The 18557-nt window shown below is 37.3% G+C and overlaps 1 protein-coding gene across 2 annotated transcripts in view; it reads right to left on the bottom strand.

Annotated features, from left to right (window-relative positions):
• Positions 1–18557, bottom strand: part of DNAJC13 (DnaJ heat shock protein family (Hsp40) member C13) — a 155238-nt gene that overhangs the window by 10440 nt on the left and 126241 nt on the right. For both annotated transcript variants that reach the window (XM_061167595.1, XM_061167594.1), the window contains 10 exons: positions 14709–14800; positions 13040–13139; positions 11074–11148; positions 10724–10836; positions 7434–7603; positions 7224–7266; positions 6591–6764; positions 5173–5352; positions 4604–4744; positions 2883–3026 (listed from right to left, as the gene is read on the bottom strand). In XM_061167595.1, coding sequence (XP_061023578.1) covers positions 2883–3026; positions 4604–4744; positions 5173–5352; positions 6591–6764; positions 7224–7266; positions 7434–7603; positions 10724–10836; positions 11074–11148; positions 13040–13139; positions 14709–14800 — 1232 coding nt within the window. The remainder of the gene's footprint in view (positions 1–2882; positions 3027–4603; positions 4745–5172; positions 5353–6590; positions 6765–7223; positions 7267–7433; positions 7604–10723; positions 10837–11073; positions 11149–13039; positions 13140–14708; positions 14801–18557) is intronic.

Here is an 18557-nt window from a genome sequence, read left to right as displayed (position 1 = left end):
TGGTGGAGAAGATTCTAGAGAGTTGCTTGGACACAGGGAGATCAAACCAGTCAATCTTAAAGGAAATCCACCTTGAATATTCATTAGAAGGACTGATGCTGAAGCTGAAGCTCCAATGCTTTCACTACCTGATGTGAAGAGCCGACTCACTGGAAAAGACTGATGCTGGGAGAGACTGAGGGCAGGAGGAGAAGGGGTGGGAACAAAGGATGAGATGGTTGGATGGCATCACTGACTCAATGGACATGAGTTTGAGCAAACGCCAGGAAATAGTGCAGAACAGAGAAACATGGTGTGCTGCAGTCCATCCAGCTGCAGAGTCGGACAAGACTTAATGACTGAACAACAATGAACTATCTAGACAGTATCAGTATATCACATATAAAATGTGCAGTATAAATGACTTGTGTGTAAATGTGGACTAAGAGGCAAGACATGCTTCTTTCTGGGAAAAAGGTAAAGAAAAAAACAAAACCTAGGAAATTCCAACGTAGAGGGTATCTTTCACATGTCAAGGTTCAGATCAAATATTTATGGAGCACGCAAAACATGGCTTCCACGGTGGACACAAAGATGAGAGACATTCTCTGCCCCTGAAGTGCCCACAGTCCAGGCAAGGAGACAGATGGTGCCAGATAACATAAGGGGAAGCATTAAAGTAGACGTACACATGGGGACCATGAGAGTCCAAAAGACTGTCCCAACCATGGAGCGAAGCAGTGGTGAAAGGGATTTGCTGTGAGTGTGCTCAAGCTCCTACTTCGGAAAGTATTGTAATTCTTTCCTTCCCTTGTGAGTGGGAGGTGGTTATCAAGAGTTGCTGTTAATTCTCATTAACAGGAATCCAGTGGCAAGTTGAGGGGAGCATGACTGGGGGCACGTGGTACACAGGAATGCCTTTGCTTGGCATTCAGAACACCCATAGGCAAGTTTAATAAACAGACAGTTAATGACTATAATAGCACATGCCATCTCTCTTCTTTATTTTCACCCCAAACAGCTCAAATGATAAGTCTGCTAGAAGGGAAAATGGCATTAAAAAATGCTTCTTTAGTTGGAACATACAAACACAGTGGATTCACTAAAGGAAAGCTTTAAGTCAGTTTAAACCTACAGAAGAATATTAGTAAACAGAAATAGTCCAAATACCTATGAATGGATAAATGGGTAAACATGGCATATGCATACAATGGAACATTATTCAGCCTTAAAAAGGATTTAAGTGTTGAAACACACTGTAACACAGTTGAACCCTGAAAACATGCTAAGAGACAGAAGCCAGACACAGGTCACATACTCTATGATTCCACTTATGTGAAATGTCCAGAATTCCTAGAAAATAAGAGTGGTGACTGCCAGAAGCTGAGAGAAAGAAGAAATGGGAAATAACTACTTAATAACTATTTTTGGGAACTAGGTAGGTGGTGGTTATACAACCTTTTTTTTTTTTTTTTTAATTTATTTTTGGCTGTGCTCATATGCACTGCTGCACGTGGGCTTTCTCTAGCTGTGGAGAACAGCGGCTACTCTCTAGTTGTGGTGTGCAGGCTTCTCACTGCAGTGGCTTCTCTGGTGTTCAGGTTTCACCTTGTGCTCTAGGGTGTGGGGTTCTCAATAGTTGTGGTGAACGGCCTTAGTTGTCCCGAGCCATGTGGGATTCTCCACATGTGGGATCAGGGATCAAAGCTGCAACCCCTGCATTGGCAGGTGGATTTTTAACCACTGGACCACCAGGGAAGCCCCACAACATTGTTAATGTACTAAGTATCAGTGAATTTTTCAGTTTAAAAGGGCTAATTTTACGTTATGTGAATTTCACGTCAATTGAAAAAAAAAAAAAGCATTACTAAATGGACTATATAATAACACTGAATAAGGAACGCCTCAGAAGCAATATTAAGGATAAAGCCAATGAGGAAAAGAAAACTACTGGATTGGTTTGAACTGGGCGTGCACACGCAGCTGAAACAACTGTAGAGTGGAGTGTTACTCTCTCAGTCATGTCTGACTCTTTGCCATGCCATGGACTGTAGTCCCCCAGGCTCATAAGTTCATGGAATTCTCCAGGCAAGAATACTGGGGTGGGTAGCCATCCCCTTCTCCAGGGGATCTTCCTGACCCAGGGACTGAAACTGGGTCTCCTGAATTGCAGGTGGATTCTTCACTGTCTGAGTCACCAGGGAAGCCCAGCTGATACACATTAACAGACACCTAAGTTACAACAAGAGAGACTTTGTTGGGCTAATAGCCAACACTTTGCAAGTACTAATGAAGGAGATGAAACTAAAATGATATTCTGTATCTTTTTAAAGGTATTATGGTAGAGTCAGTGAATGGTTATCACTATACCACAATAACTTCTAGAATTGAAAGTTAATCTTAACCAGCACTAAATGTTCAACATTCTTCTATGCTTAAGAATGTACAACATGTTATCACTATCCAGAGAAAGAATCCTCCTGGTGACTATTTGTTGTTGTTTAGTTGCTAAGTTGTGTCAGACTCTTTTGTAACCCCATGGACTGCAGCCTGCCAGGATTCTCTGTCCACGGGATTTCCCAGATAAGAATAATCAAAGCGGGGTGCCATTTTGTTCTCCAGGGGATCTTCCTGACCCAGGGATCAAACCCACATCTCCTGCACTGGCAGGATTCTTTACCACTGAGCTCCCAGGGAAGCCCCATATAAGTATATGGTTTGTGTTTATGAGGCAGATATGCTAGTCCATTTGTGATCTTGGGATCTGCTCCAGTTATGGTCAACAAGCATACCTTTAGGTAGAACCTGAGCTGAGGTGCATGGATCACCAATGGTCAAGACCCCTGGTTTTGAAAATGCCTTGTCGTAATTAGCAGATCAAAGTTACCTCTGTGCAGACTCACCTGTTCTCCATGCTGCAGGCTTCGAGTCATTGCCTTGAGAGCTTTAACAATCTGAGCCTTCGTGGCTGCTGGGCTGTCCAGATTTTCAAGGCCAATGCCTTCAAGTAATTTTAAAAGGTATGGGACCAAATCTACCTTCAGGGCCTAGAAGAAAATATTAAGTATATATGTGTGTGTATGTATGTGTGCATATACACACACATATGCTTTAAAAAAAATGTAAGCCATCCACTGAGGAAATAATTTCACTCCCAGGATCCTACCTGGAAGAGAACACACTGCTTTAATTCCAGAGACAGAATTTGGGGGTAAGGGTGGGTATCTAATGATAGTGACATTTTTATTTAATGAGATCTTATTCTATTCCATCAACTATTCTAAATGTTATATGCTGATTATTTACTTAATCCTCCCCAAATCAAATGATGTAGGCAATTATCGATGGAAAAATCAACACAGGAAGGCCTTGACAGTCACAGAGCTAGGTGACAATGGACTCTGTATCTAGACCTATAAAGAAAAGAACCTGAACTTATAGCCAGTATACTGGTCTGCCTCTTCTAATGACATATACTGCTGTGAAACAATATTTGGAGAATATTAATTTTTTTCATATTCTCTTAAAACATCAACCTTTGCATTCACCATACATTTTCTATTGGCCTAATAAAAGCTAAGTAATACTCTGGTACCACACAATTTTCAATACCCATTCTGAAATTCAAAAAGAAGAGGTGAGAAAGCAACTAACATTTAGTAAGTGTTTCTCTTTTTATAGATATTATTCTCAGAACAACCTTGTGAGAAGCCACAGCTTTATTTTACAGATGAGGAATCTGAGTACTGTTAAGGCCAAGTAACATGCCTGAGGTCACAGAGCCATCAAGTGGCAGAACTAGCTCATGTTCTTTCTAATACAGCAACCCACTTGGTCAGTTATAAGTCTGAACCTCAAAGCATCCAATTATCTCCTTAAATTGTACCCAGTACTTCTAACTTGCATGAATGAGGAACATGGGTGGGAGTAGGGGTGGGTGGAGAGAGGGATGATCTGAGAGGGAAAAGGGCTGGAAAACAGGAGAGCCAGATAATAAGGATGTAGGGCCTTGTATTCAGGTTAAGGATGTCAGATGTAACTTTGTCATCTGGAAGATAATGGGAAAACACTGAAGAATTTTTAAGTGCAGAATGACATATATTTTAAGAGTTATATTTTAGAAGGATCACTTTTTCCATGATTTTTAAATTGATTGTATGTTTTTTGTTCCCTTGATGTCTGCTACTACTTTACATTGGTATCCACCAAGTCTTCTTTTATATTTTCTTTGAAAAGGACTATAAAAACCTTGGCGGGCTTTTCAAACTTGACTTAAGAAACAAAGGAATGAATAAACAAGAATGAATCTTTCAAAAAGGATAAACCAAATTTTACAAAGCTAGTTAAGCATAAATGCTTAGTAAACAATCAAAATTTAAAATTCAAACATAACAAAAATACTTTGACAGTGGTAAGATTTTTGGTAGCTGGCCCACCTTTTCTGTGTGTATATATATATGTTTCGTCCGGTATGTGTGTGTATAAAATATAAAATTGTATATGTACCAGCTTACAAGTTACCTCTCTGCCAAGTCAGGGAAGCCAAAATCAGTGCTAAGTAAGTGAAAATCTATTTGTTTGGTATGTTGCCTTCCCTAAAATAGGAATCTAGAAAGTTACTTACCTGTGCTACTAATTCACTCTGCTCCTTCTGAAACATTCTATTAATTGCTTCACAGGCTAGACCAATGGTATCCGGTCGTTTTTTCATTCCATTTATCAGTGGGCCAATGGTCTCCAAAGACGCCATGGTTCGAACACAGAGCTAAGTACCCAAAAAGAGAAGGTTACTTGTAGAAAGCAATAATTTATGTAACACAGTAAATACCACAATAATATATGAAAAACCTATATTCAGTTCAAGTTTTGTTTGCCCATGTTATGAGGCATGTGGCATCTTAGTTTCCCAACCAGGGATCAAACCCACACATCCTGCAGTAGAAGCGTGGAGCTTTTACCACTGGACTGCCAGGGAAGTCCCATCAGTTCAAGTTTAATAATGACAGTCAAATTCAGTCTCCTATTAATCATATCATTTAAACCAGTTTAAGAACCGTTACAATATCATGCAGTTCATATGGATGAAGGTACGTGGCAGGAAAGGGATTTATTCTGCAATGTACATTAGTCAGGAAGAGGGAGCACAGACAAATTCTACAGCTATAAGCTACTAAATGGATTAATCATCAATACCTCGTTTTCAGACAGGGCGTGAATAACTCGAATGGCACTCTTAGGAATGGCGTTGTTCCTATGATTCATCGCCTGGATAATTTTGGGAAGATGGCCCAATGGTGGAACCTGATCAGCCAGCTGAGGCTGTGCACTGAAGAGACATACTGTTGCCATTGTCAAAGTTTCCAGAGTCTCTCCCTGGAGGGTATAAAACAAATGAACAAACAAACTATAAAAAACTGATAAAGTCTTAAATGTCCTTTGTAATTATTTGGTGTTCACAATAGATTCTAAGTGCTGGCGCTTGAAAACGGATCCATAAATCCTAAAAGAACAACAAACATCTCCATCTTGATAAAAGCATGAATTTAAAGGACTCTAAGAATGTGATATCTGAATCTACACAGATTTTCTCTGGGCATTTCTATTTCACATCTCATTTCTACGGCAGACAGATATTTCTATTTAGAGATCATCTCTCAAAAGATATTACTAGATATTTCCAGGTAATGTTACAGAATTGTCAGTATTGGAGAACATCAATAATTCAGGAAAATACAACAACTAGTGGAATGTTATCCCCAGTTCTGTAAAAATCAGAGTAAAGAGAAGTCGTGACTATAGAAAGAGATATATATATATAAATATCTGACATACTGTTTATATTTTTTAAAAAGTCTTGAAAACCTAATGATACCAACTAATGGTTTCTAAGTACTTGACATTATACTAAGTGCTTCACATTTATCAAAACACATGAAAACTTCAGCCTTAGAGGCAGATGCTGTGACCTTTCCATGAGGCAACTGAGGCAGAGTCAGGAGGTATTACTCCGGGCCACAGAGCTTATCAGTGATGGACCTGGCACCCAGGACCATCTAACAACACAGGCTCTCAGCCACCTCGACAGCCAGCTTTTTTAATTAATTCAACAACAATCACATACCTCAATTATTTTCAATATATAGATTCAAATAACAAAACTTTCTATTTCAGGGTTTATGACTGGCCAAACCAAGACCAAATCTACTCTCTTACTCACTCTTGCTTTCCTGCTAGCCTTTGAGCATAAGTACAGGGTTCATTCATTTATCAATAGTTAAGACTCTCCTATCAATTTCTTTAGCTGAGTGAAGAATATGCCCTAGCAGGACACACTTCCATTTAGATTTCTACACTAAACCTCTAGGTTTCTCCTTAAGAACCATATAATCACTGGAAATGGGATGGCAGAAACCTTTCAGAACCTCTGCAATTGTTCTTCAGACTAAGAAGTTTCACTTTTGATCAAGCATATATGAATTTAAGTGTGGGGGCTACATTGAAAGAGGTAGCCAACTCTTAACGGGTGGTCAATGAGAATGGTGTTTTAACAGAAATACTATCAACATATTCAGCAAAGTGTGTGAAATGTCTGGCTGACAACTAAAGCTTACATGAGGGCTATTCTTCTCTAGAAGCTCGGTTAGCTTTTCCAGCAGTGCAGTGAGAAATTCTCTAGGCTTCCTTAGAACCCAAGCTGGCTGTGCAATGAAGATTCTCAAGAAAACTCCTCCAACAGCAAGTTCACCTTCTGCTTCTCCAAAGACCACAGCAAAATCTTCAGGCAACTTTAAATACAGAAAGAAAAGTCATTTACTAATCATTAGTTTTACTGGGCTGGGCAAGAAAGTCTGGGCTCCAAACAAACTTTTTTTGCCCAGTCCAATACATTAACAAGAAAGAAATAAAAAACCCTATTAAAGAAATCTTCATGCAATGAACTAGGCTTTAAATAGTCATTAATACAATCAAGTTAAAATTATTTGTTTTATTTTCACTTAATAAATTTCTATAAAAGTTCCTTTGATTAAGTTACTCTTTTCAGAAAAAGTCCTGTGATTAAGTTACTCCAAAAGTGAATGCTCCTACTTTTTTTTTTAATGTTTAAAACTTTGTTTTCCAGGGGAAGATTTAAGTGTCTTAGTAACAAAGTAAAGGATGGCTTTATACTCACTCAGCAGGAACTTAAAACAATAAATTTACAGTAAAATGTAAAATTCCTTCCTCTGAATAAAAGTATACTTTACCTTCCAGTTTACGTCAGGGTTGTCTTGTTGATTTTTAAAGTGCCTTGGGAAAAAAAAGAAGGAAAGGGCATCAGACTTTAGTCATAAGATACACGTTCATTACCCTTTATAGAGTAAGTCTTGGAGAGGTGACTGACAATGTGGAAAACGTGTGCCTGCCTAGTGACTCCACCTGAAGGTCCTAAGTTGTTAACGTGTGTCTTTACTTACTCGAGCATCATTTCTCTAACTGTCGTGGACACTTTATCTCTGGAACTATCATTCCAAATTAACTCAGGATTTTCATGAGTTCCTTCAAAAATATGGACAGCAGCTTCAGGATTGTCTCTCATGGCATCCATAAAAACGCTTGGGAGAAATTTCATCAATGTAATTCGAACCTGGATGAGGAAATTTGAGAAAGAAAAAAGACCTATAGAAAACATCTCAATATTTGGTTTGCTTTACATTTCTCTAAGAATGATGCTATAATGTGTGTTAAGGCTGATATGAGCCATAACTATCATCCAAAAGTCCTGAATGAGAAAACAGATAAACCTTGGTTTATGGTGGCTCAGTAGTAAAGAATTCACCTGCCAATGCAGGAGATGTAGAAGACTCAGGTTCGATCTCTGGGTTGGGAAGATCCAGCTCCCCGGAGGAGGGGATGGCAACCCACTCCAGTATTCTTGCCTGGAAAATCCCCTGGACAAAGGAGCCTGGCGGGCTATAGTTTGTGGGACAGCAAAGAGTCAGACACAACTAAGTATGCACACACATGCAAAGCTAACAAGACTCACTATGACCTACTACTACTTACCTATCTGGGTTAATTTCCTCTCTCCACCTCAAATTTAAGTAACATTAAGAAATCCAGCACCACTGGTGTGTGAAGTTCCCAAAGCATGCCAACCTACCAGATCCTGCCCTTCACATGCTGTCCCCTCTTTCCAGAAAGCCCTCAGCTGATCTGTCCCTCCACCTCTCCTCAAAACTCCCCACACCCTCACAAATTCTTCTCATGCTTTGTGTTATACAAGTAATTTTTAGTACCATGTTTTACATTTTACTGTGCCTTTTCCCAAAAAGGATTTAAAAAGCAACTTAAAAAAATAACATCCAACACACACATACAAACTGAAAATCAGTGTGAGACATAAGGACAAAGGGAAAATGAAGGCTGGGAAGACAAGTTTTCCCCTCAGGTCTTCACATAGTTTCATCTCCTTTGTGTCATTCAAGTCTATGTTAAATCTCATCTTTTAGAAATCTTTCCTGGCCCAGTCTGTCTTGTCAGTGCCTGTATTTTCATTCCCTGGCACAAGCTGATACTCAAAAACTTTTTTGAATGAATGACAATAACAGGAATTAGTATATAAAGAAAATATCAAAAGCTCTGTATAATTGCAAGTAATACATAATAAATTTAGCCCTGAACTTCCTGGCAGTCAGTGAACTAAAGGAAACAATGTCAGTTACATGACAGAGAGCATCCACAAAATAGGATGTATGTCATTTCCCTTGGTCAAATTGATCTAAGATGTAAATACAAGAGCTAAAACTATAAAACACCTAGGAAAAAACATAGGCATAGATTTTTATAACTCTGGATTAGATAATGGCTTTTTATATATTAAAAGCACAAGCTATAACAACAAAGACAGACTGGACTTCATCAAAATGAAAAAAAACCAACAACAAGAAGAAAGTGGAAAAACATACACAAAATGGGAGAAAATATTTATAAATCATATATCTGATAAGGGACTGGTATCCAAAATACATAAAGAACAATTACAACTCAATAGCAAAAAGACAACTCAGTTAAAAAGTGAGCAAAGGATGAGAATAGACATTTCTCTAAAAAAGATGTACAAATGGCCAATAAGCACATGAAAAGATATTCAACATCATTAGGCACAAGGGAAATGCAAAGCAAACCCTGATACAGCACACTTCACACCCACTGGGATGACCATACTCAGTGAAGATATATACAGTAAGTGTTAAAGAAGAGGTGGATATCACCATCAGTACTGGTATATAAAATGGTTCAGCCACTGTGAAAAATAGTCTGATAATTCCTTGAAAGGTTAAAAATAGTGTTACCATATTACCCAGAAATTCTACTCTCAGAGAAATAAAATACATATCCACACAAAAACTTGTACACATGTGTTCACAGCAGCATCATACAGAATAGCCAAAAACTAGAAATAATCCATATGTTCATTTTCAATCGATACATGGAAAAACAAAATGTGGTATAAGTATAGGGAAGTGACTGCTAAATTAGGAAATGGGTTTTTTTTTTCCTGGTTTGATGAAAATGTTCTAAAACTGACTGTTGTTGCCCAAAACACTGAATTGTATACTTCATGTGTGTGAATTGTATGGCATGTCAATTATATCTGAATAAAGTTATAAGAATGGAAAAGAAGTTTACTGACCCCAGTTCTAGAATCACTTGTTGCAAATTATTCAATTAAGGAGCTGACATATATTTTTTCCTATACAGAAAATTTAAGTACAAATATATTCACTTTGGTAAAATTTGTCCCTCATGTATTTCAAAGGTTAAAAAATTACTAAAGAGCTCAAAAATTAATTATAGTACATATTTTAAACATCTAAAACATTATTTAAAATGTAACAGTAGACATTATAGTTATGTGCTACCCAACTCTAGCATTAAGAAAACTCAGTATTAAATATCAATATTCATGATTTTATGGGCCCTTGCTACAGGCACCCAAATGTAATATTCCTTATCCATTAACCCTACTGATGACAGATTATTAGCCATATTCCCAAAGTAAAACTATTCCAGGTCTTGTGACATATTCTCAATATCTAAATCAGGAGATCAGATAAGAAAAAACACAACTGAATCTAGCTTGTTTTCTGTAAGGGGGTGCTCAGGATCCTGTATTTCATATTTGGGCTGGCATAGACAGTGTTTCAGTGAGCATTACTTCATGTGAAACTGATTCAATAACAGAAGAAGGAAACTTTGATTACAACTGTGTCTGGATGCAATTCTACTTAGAAGTATTATTCTAGTAGGTTTCTGCTCTGTGAACTGAACCACGGTTCCAGAGATATTTTGTCTTCTCCAGATTTTTAATGAGAGATCTCCCTGCAGAGAGGAGAAGCAAAGGCACTGTGATACTCACCTTCACAAGCCAATCCTCGAAGTGTGAAATCTAACCTAACCTAATCTAATCTACCTTCTGTCACAACTTAAAATATACTTTTAAAAATATGTCTTGGCTCAAACACTCTCTTAAGACTTCTCAAAAAAAAAAAAAAAGACTTCTCAATTCTAGCACAGGCTTCCCTGATTATAATTTTTCTCTACCTAGTAATATATAGGAATAATTCAGGTTTGTCCATCTTTCAACTTTCATATCAAGTCATTTCTTTACTATTTCAGACTTTGGTAATCCTCATGAAATTAGTTACCAAAGTAATAGACCTTTAATAATTAATTTCTTTCTAAGAACCCATTTTGTGCTCACCTTTGGACCTATTAGTTTATCTGCTGTCATTTTAGCAAAAAGTTCTGCTGTCTGGGCTCGAACCTGTGGATGTGTTGAATTGCAGAACATGTCTAGTAAATAAATCAAAGCTCCTGTGAAGGAAAACAAGCATTAGCGTTTATAGGCTAAATAAAAAAATATGACTTTTCTAGTCAGTAGAATTTACTTTCAACCTCATTTAAACTCAATGCAGTCTGTTTTTTTTTTTTTTTTTTTCAATTGTAAGCCTTCCAAAGCATTCTTCTAGTTTATTAGACTATATAAAGTAGCTCAAAATAAGCTTTACCATTACGGAGCATGACTAGATGAGAAAGCACTCTATACACTACCTCTTGCCATTGCTTCTTTGATAATTTTTGTACTTGATGTCAAAGCATAAAGAGTCTCCAGAACAAGCTGACGACCTGCAGAACAAAAGACATTAAAAGAATCGAATCATCACATTACCTTACATTTACTAGGCATCAGTGCCAGGCACTGAACAGGGTGCTTTACAAACGGCATCATATTTTCTACTTCACAACAACCAGCTAGACAGGTTTTGTGGTCTTGCTATGAGTGAGGAATCTGAGATCCAGTCTGAGTAGCCCATGAATTCACAGTTGGTGAGTGGTATAACTCACTATACCACTGAGGTATATAGAGGTTTACAGAGGTCTGACTCCAAAATCCACACCCATAACCACTATGCCATACTATTCTCCTACCTCATTGCTCATTGTGCAAACAAAATTTCACCTCCTGACACCCTGAGGATACTATATTCAGGGATCTATTATTTTTATTTGGTGCTAGTATCTTAGAGAAATGAGTAGGAAGTAGCAGTTGCAAGACACTGTTCCAGTCTAAAACACAGCAGCATCCTTCTGCACAAAGTCTGTGCACTTCTCACCCCTTCCTTGTCATTGAAGTAGACTGGGCAACTGGACTTACTCTTCCAATGTCAAGGGGCAACAAGAGACAGGTGACCAGAGGAGTGAAGAGTTGGCAAAGAGGGTGAAGGCTGCCAGGTATTAGGCCGAGACGAAAACAAAGGATGGTAGCCAGACTGAGCTAAGTTAACAAGCAGGAGAATAAACACTCAAAATGAGACTTCTTTTAAGAGAGGAAACAATATTTCACTGAAAACCAGTCACTGTTCTAACCATAAGTTCAAAGGAAAAGACTTTGGATGGGACAGAAGAAGTCAGTTATTTTGTTTTTAACATTCCTGAGCAAATAGTGAAAAATAATCTAGTCTAAAATATAAATGAGAACAGAGTAGGCTGAGATACTTTACCAGTAAGATTAAAACCATGACTGCACTATATAAATTCAGTATGAATATAAAACAACTTTTAAACCATGACTTCTGTAACATTCAATCAGTTTAATTTTGCATTGTTTGTAGCTGTTAAAAAGTAATAAAAAGGAAAAACCAACTAAGGCTGTAGGAATGACAAAAAAAATAATCTGCTAATAACTTTTAAATGCTGTCATTTAAAAGATAACAAAAATATTCAATAATAATTGAACTCCACTCAATTCACTGAACATAATACGTAACATGTGCAAGGCACTTAATCAGAAAATGAGTGAGACTGGTTGCTGCTCTCAAGGAGGTGGACAGGTGTGAAGTCAAGATTAATGTGACTTCTGAAAGGCTGGCAAAGCTGACTGAGCAATGCATGTTGATGGGTAAGTGACAAAGTTGGAGTTATATCACAACTGTCTTTGAAAAGCAATCTCAAGGTTGATCTAACACAACTACACACATATGTGAGACATAACTACAGTGTGTAAGGAGTCTATATTATTGCAGGCTGTACTCAAGAAATCAGGTTGCTACATTTTTAAAAACTGATCTCATCTGGTGCTAACAGTTAGCTAACAGTTACTATTAGCATCAAATCAGTAAAGGATAAATAATGCAGGACTGAACTTCAAGTAAAACATAAGGTGATTTTTATATTACGCATTTTTTTCTATCACACAAGTTCAATTGTGTGTTTTTTTAAATAAAACACGGAGAATCAGTTAATTCTCAATCATTCACATGTAGCTTATACTCAGTAAGTTGAGAAAAACAGATTATTTTCATTTGCTCTTGGATCTCTATCATCTCTTCCAACTTCGGATATGGAAATACAAAATAGTTAACTTATGTAAAAATAAAATTGGAAGACAAATCTAATATAAAGAATACCATTTAAAATATTGCAAAACACTATGTTGGAGGTCTTGCATCATCTATGTAACTGTTCCCCTCTATGCTGACTGTGCTGTGGTTCTGAAAATTCCAGCGAATATACATACTTGATGGCAAAGAATGCAGAAGAGCCAATAAATTGGACAAAACCATTGATTCAGCAATATTGTTGACACAATCTTGATTAGATGTCACTATATTCACAACCTGAAAATCAATCAATAGGACATTAAGAGTTCTGGAAATAATGTCAAACCTAAACAAATTAAGGCAAATTAGTCAGACCTAAATAAATTTAAGGTTTATTACCAAAATGAGAAAAATACTTGGAGGACAAATATTTAACTTTTAGGCAAGAGTTTAATTCTTAAAAATTGGCTTTATTACTTTGCTCTTTTGAGAATAAAAAATGTTAATGCTAGTGTGTAAGATATATATATATATATATATATGTTTTCTATTAACTTAAAGGTAACAATTAAATGTAACAATCTAAACAAATATTTTAGCACCAATTCACAATCCTTAGGCTCATAAGAAGCCTTCAATCCTACAGCAGTTCATGCTCCAGAATGATGATGTACGCTATAGTGTTTTCCAATTGGAGATTTGGGGTGGGAAGTGATTAGCAAGATAATCATCTTCACTACTTGGACTTTTTCTTTCAGAGGGAGAAAGTAAATGTTTCTGGTGCCCAGTACAATATATTAGGTCTATCTTTCTATTATAAAGAAATAGGCATGTTTTTCTTCAAAAGAAGATGACTGCTCAAGTCTAACTTATACATCTAAACTTCTATATCTAAAGATTAATGCCACAACTTGAATCATGTGGTCAGCATCTCAAAGAAAAATATAGACACAATAATGCTTACTTTAAAAATTACAAGGTACTTGAAGAATTAAGTGGAGACGCATGCTTTTCAATGAAAAGACCATGCTTGTTAAGCTGTTGACCAATTTAACCTTTATTATTTTATTAAACATTTTTTTAAACCAAAATGCAATATAAGAACACTTAATCATTCATCAAGTTCATTGTTACTGCAAGGTTGAATTTGGTGTTCTTTATAATAAATCGTGTGTGTTACAATAAGCAGGATCACATGAAAAAAGACCCTGGATGTTCACTCTGGGTTGCTAGACAAGGAGAACCCTGTGACCAAGGTCTTCCTGCTTCTTCCAGAGGAAAAGGCTCCACACAAACAACTTCCTACAGAACCAATGATTTCATTCTCCTGAAGGAGGGGCCTCCAACCACTCTTGGACCTCTAAGACCCACAGGTTCGGGGTAGCTGGAAAGGATGCTTTTGTGCCAAACCCATAAGAAAGGAGAGCAACTGAGGGAGATGGAACACAAACTCACAGTGTGTAGCTAGCAGACTCCCTTGGTCTCAACATGTCTTTCTGTGGAACACAGAGAGATCTTGGAAAGTTCTGCTCCCTTTTTTTGTCATCTGTGGCTTCCAAGCTACCCGAGTAAAGTCCATTCCTTAACTCATCCCATATGACACTATACAGATGCATCTGAAGTTCTAATGCATGACAGATGATGACCACAGAGGGAAGCACCCCGAACACTGTACAATATTTGCTCTTCAAATGGGCATATTAATTCAAGTTTAAAGACATTCACTTGCCTTTATAGGCAAAAAAAAAAAAAAAAAAAAACTATATACAAATTTCTATTCAACTTTAGATGATGATTAACCAAGGCTCAAACCATGTACAGTATGTTGCAGGAAAGACAGCATGCTTTAGAACAAAATTCCTTTACCTCTAAAGCCAGCTGCTGTACTTGACCAGCTCCATGGACTCGAAGAAGAGAAAATATTAACTTAAAATGACCAATGCATTCACTTTCAGAGCCTAGAAAGAAAAAGAAAATGCTTATCTTTTATTTCCAAGCGATGTTCTATCGATCTTTGGGAAACAGATATATTTTGTTTACTGTCAAGTCTGTGGTAAACTTTTCTCAACAACTGTGACATGAAGCGAGTGCAGTATCACTAAGGAGTAGTAAATCTTAAGAAGTTAAACAGTATTAAAGTTTCTCAGGTTTGTTTTGTTTTCATTTCCATCCCAACCCCTAACTAACCGACAGGCTAAAAACAAGAAATTTATCAAATACAATTCAAAAATTAAAAGTGTATGGTGGTACTTTTACTTTTTACCTCTAGACCTCAGAGCTAACCCTGTCAGTCTAATTATATCTGGAGACAGTGTGACATCATTTGGCTTTTAAGTAAGACTGAGTTAGAACTCTGTCACTTGAGAACTACATTACAAACAAGTTCCAAATCAATTCCCAGGTTTGCAGCAATTTCTTTGTACCTAATATGCCAAAATAAAAAAATGAAGTTTTCTTCAGATTTTATAATACTACCTTTAAAAACATCTCCATGTATTCCATGGGAATGATATTTTCTTAAACAACATTTAATTATTGCTGGTTATTTTATTTGAATAATTTGTTGGCAATACAGATATAAATTATAATAGTACTGTAATACATACTGAAAAGGGCAAAGAAGAACAAGAAAGACAATATTAAGTGTTAATAAAAAGTTTTGAGGTCTTCAGGTAAGAAACTGAATATTGAATGTATTTTTATATTCCAGATTTATATTTTATATTCTACATAATATTCTATTTTATATTCTATAGTTTATAAATATGTTTCATATTTTATATTCAAGTTTTATGTTTGGTATGATATCAATATATTCTATCAATTCAGTTCAATTGCTCAGTCCACCTCTTTGTGACCCCATGGACTGCAGCACACCAGGCCTCCCTGTCCATCACCAACTCCCAGAGTCTCCTCAAACTCATGTCCATTGAGTCAGTGATGCCATCCAACCATCTCATCCTCTGTCGTCCCCTTTTCCTCCTAACTTCAATCTTTCCCAGCATCAGGGTCTTTTCTAATGAGTCAGTTCTTCATATCACATGGCCAAAATAGTAGAGCTTCAGTTTCAGCATCAGTGCTTTCAATGAATACACAATATTGATCTCCTTTAGGATTGACTGGTTTGATCTCCTTGCAGTTCAAGGGACTGTCAAGAATTTCTCCAACACCACAATTCAAAAACATCAATTCTCTGGCGACCAGGTTTCTTTCGGTCTAACTCTCATATCCATACATGACTACTAGAAAAACCATAGTCTTGACTAGATGGACCTTAGTTGGCAAAGAAATGTCTCTGCTTTTTTAACATGCTGTCTAGGTTGGTCATAGCTTTTATTCCAAGCAGCAAGCATCTTTTAATTTCATGGCTGCATCTGCAGTGATTTTGGAGCCCAAGAAAATAGTCTGTCATTGTTTCCATTGTTTCCCCACCTATTTGCCATGAAGTGATGGAACTGCAAGCCGTGGTCTTTGTTTTTTGAATGTTAAGCCAGTTTTTACATTCTCCTCTTCAAGCCTGCTCTTTCATCAAGAGGCTCTTTAGCTCATTTTTGCTTTCTGCCATAATGGTGGTGTCACCTGCATATCTGAGGTTATTGATATTTCTCCCTGCAATCTTGATTCCAGTTTCTGCTTTATCCAGCCTGGCATTTCATATGATATACTCTGATGTTAAATAAGCAGGGTGACAATATACAGCCTTGACGTACTCCTTTCCCAATTTGGAACCAGTTTATTGTTTCATGTCCAGTTCTGTTGCTTCTTGACTTGAACACAGGTTCCTCAGGAGGCAGGTAAGAAGGTATGGTATTCCAATCTCTTTAAGAATTTTCCAGTTTGTTGAGATCCAGAGTCAAAGGCTTTGGCGTAGTCAATAAAGCAGAAGTAGATGTTTTTCTGGAATTCTCTTGCTTTTTCTATGATCCAAGGATGTTGGCAATCTGATTTCTGGTTCCTCTGCCTTTTCTAGAACCAGTTTGAACATCTGGAAATTCTTGGTTCATGTACTATCAAGCCTTGCTTGGAGAATTTTGAGCATAACTTTGCTAGCTTGTGAGATGAGAGCAACTGTGTGGTAGTTTGAGCATTCTTTGGCATTGCCTCTCTTTGATACTAGAATGAAAACTGACCTTCTCCAGTTCTGTGGCCACTGCTGAGTTTTCCAAATTTGCTGACATACTGAGTGAATGCAGCACTTTAACAGCATCATCATTTAGGATTTGAAATGGCTGAAATTCCATCACCTCCACTAGCTTTGTAGTGATACTTCCTAATGCCCACTTGACTTTGCACTCCAGGATGTCTGGTTCTAGGTGAGTGATCACACCATCATGGTTATCTGGGTCATTAAGATCTTTTTTTATATAGTTCTGTGTATTCTTGCCACCTCTTCTTAGTATCTTCTGCTTCTGTTAGGTCCATACAGCTTCTGTCCTTACTGTGCCATCTTTGCATGAAATGTTCCCTTGGTATCTTTAATTTTCTTGAAGAGATCTCTAGTTTTTCCCATTCTATTGTTTTCCTCTATTTCTTTGCACTGACCACTGAGGAAGGCTTTCTTATCTCTCCTTGCTATTCTTTGGACCTCTGCATTCAGATGGATATATCTTTCCTTTTCTCCTTTGCCTTTAGCATCTCTTCTTTTCTCAGCTATTTGTAAGGCCTCCTCAACAACCGTTTTGCCTTCTTGCTTTTCTTCTTCTTGGGGATGGTTTTGATCACCGCCTCCTGTAAAATGTCACAAACCTCTGTCCATAGTTCTTCAAGCACTCTGTCTATCAGATCTAATCCCATGAATGTATTTGTCACCTCCACTGTATATAATTGTAAGGGATTTGATTTAGGTCATACCTGAATGGCCTAGTGGTTTTCCCTACTTTCTTCAATTTAAGTCTAAATTTGGCAATAAAGAGTTCAAGATCTGAGCTACAGTCAGCTCCTGGTCTTGTTTTTGCTGACTGCATAGAGCTTAACCATCTTTGGCTGCAAAGAATATAATCAATCTGATTTTGGCATTGACCATCTGGTGACGTCCATGAGTAGAGTTATCTCTTGGGTTGTTGGAAGAGTGTATTTGCTATGAAGGGTGTGTTCTCTTCACAAAACTCTGTTAGTCTTTGCCCTGCTTCCTTTTGCTCTGCCAAGGCCAAAAAAACTTGCCTGTTACTCCAGGTAACTCTTGACTTACTACTTTTGCATTCTGTTCCCCTGTGATGAAAAGGACATCTTTTTTGGGTGTTAGTTCTAGAAGGTCTTGGAGGTCTTCAGAGAACCATTCAAGTTCAGCTTCTTCAGCATTAGTGATTGGGGCACAGAATTGGATTACTATGATACTGAATGGTTTGCCTTGGGAATGAACACAGATCTTTCTGTTGTTTTTGAGATTGCACTCCAGTACTGCATTTTGGACTCTCTTGTTGACTAGGAAGGCTACTCCATTTCTTCTCTGGGATTCTTGCCCACAGTAGTAGATATAATCATCATCTAAATTATATTCACCCATTCTGCTCCATTTTAGTTCACTGATTCTTAAAATGTTGATGTTCACTCTTGGCAATCCCTATTTGACCACTTCTAATTTGCCTTGATTCATGGACCTAACATTCCAGGTTTCTATGCAATATTGTTATTTATAGCATCAGACTTTACTTTCATCAGCAGACATATCCAAAACTGGGTGCTGCTTTCACTTTGGCTCATCCTCTTCATTCTTTC

Source organism: Dama dama, chromosome 19 (genome assembly GCF_033118175.1).
Source record: "Dama dama isolate Ldn47 chromosome 19, ASM3311817v1, whole genome shotgun sequence".
Lineage (NCBI taxonomy): Eukaryota > Metazoa > Chordata > Mammalia > Artiodactyla > Cervidae > Dama > Dama dama.
This window is presented reverse-complemented; position numbering and strand designations above follow the sequence as displayed.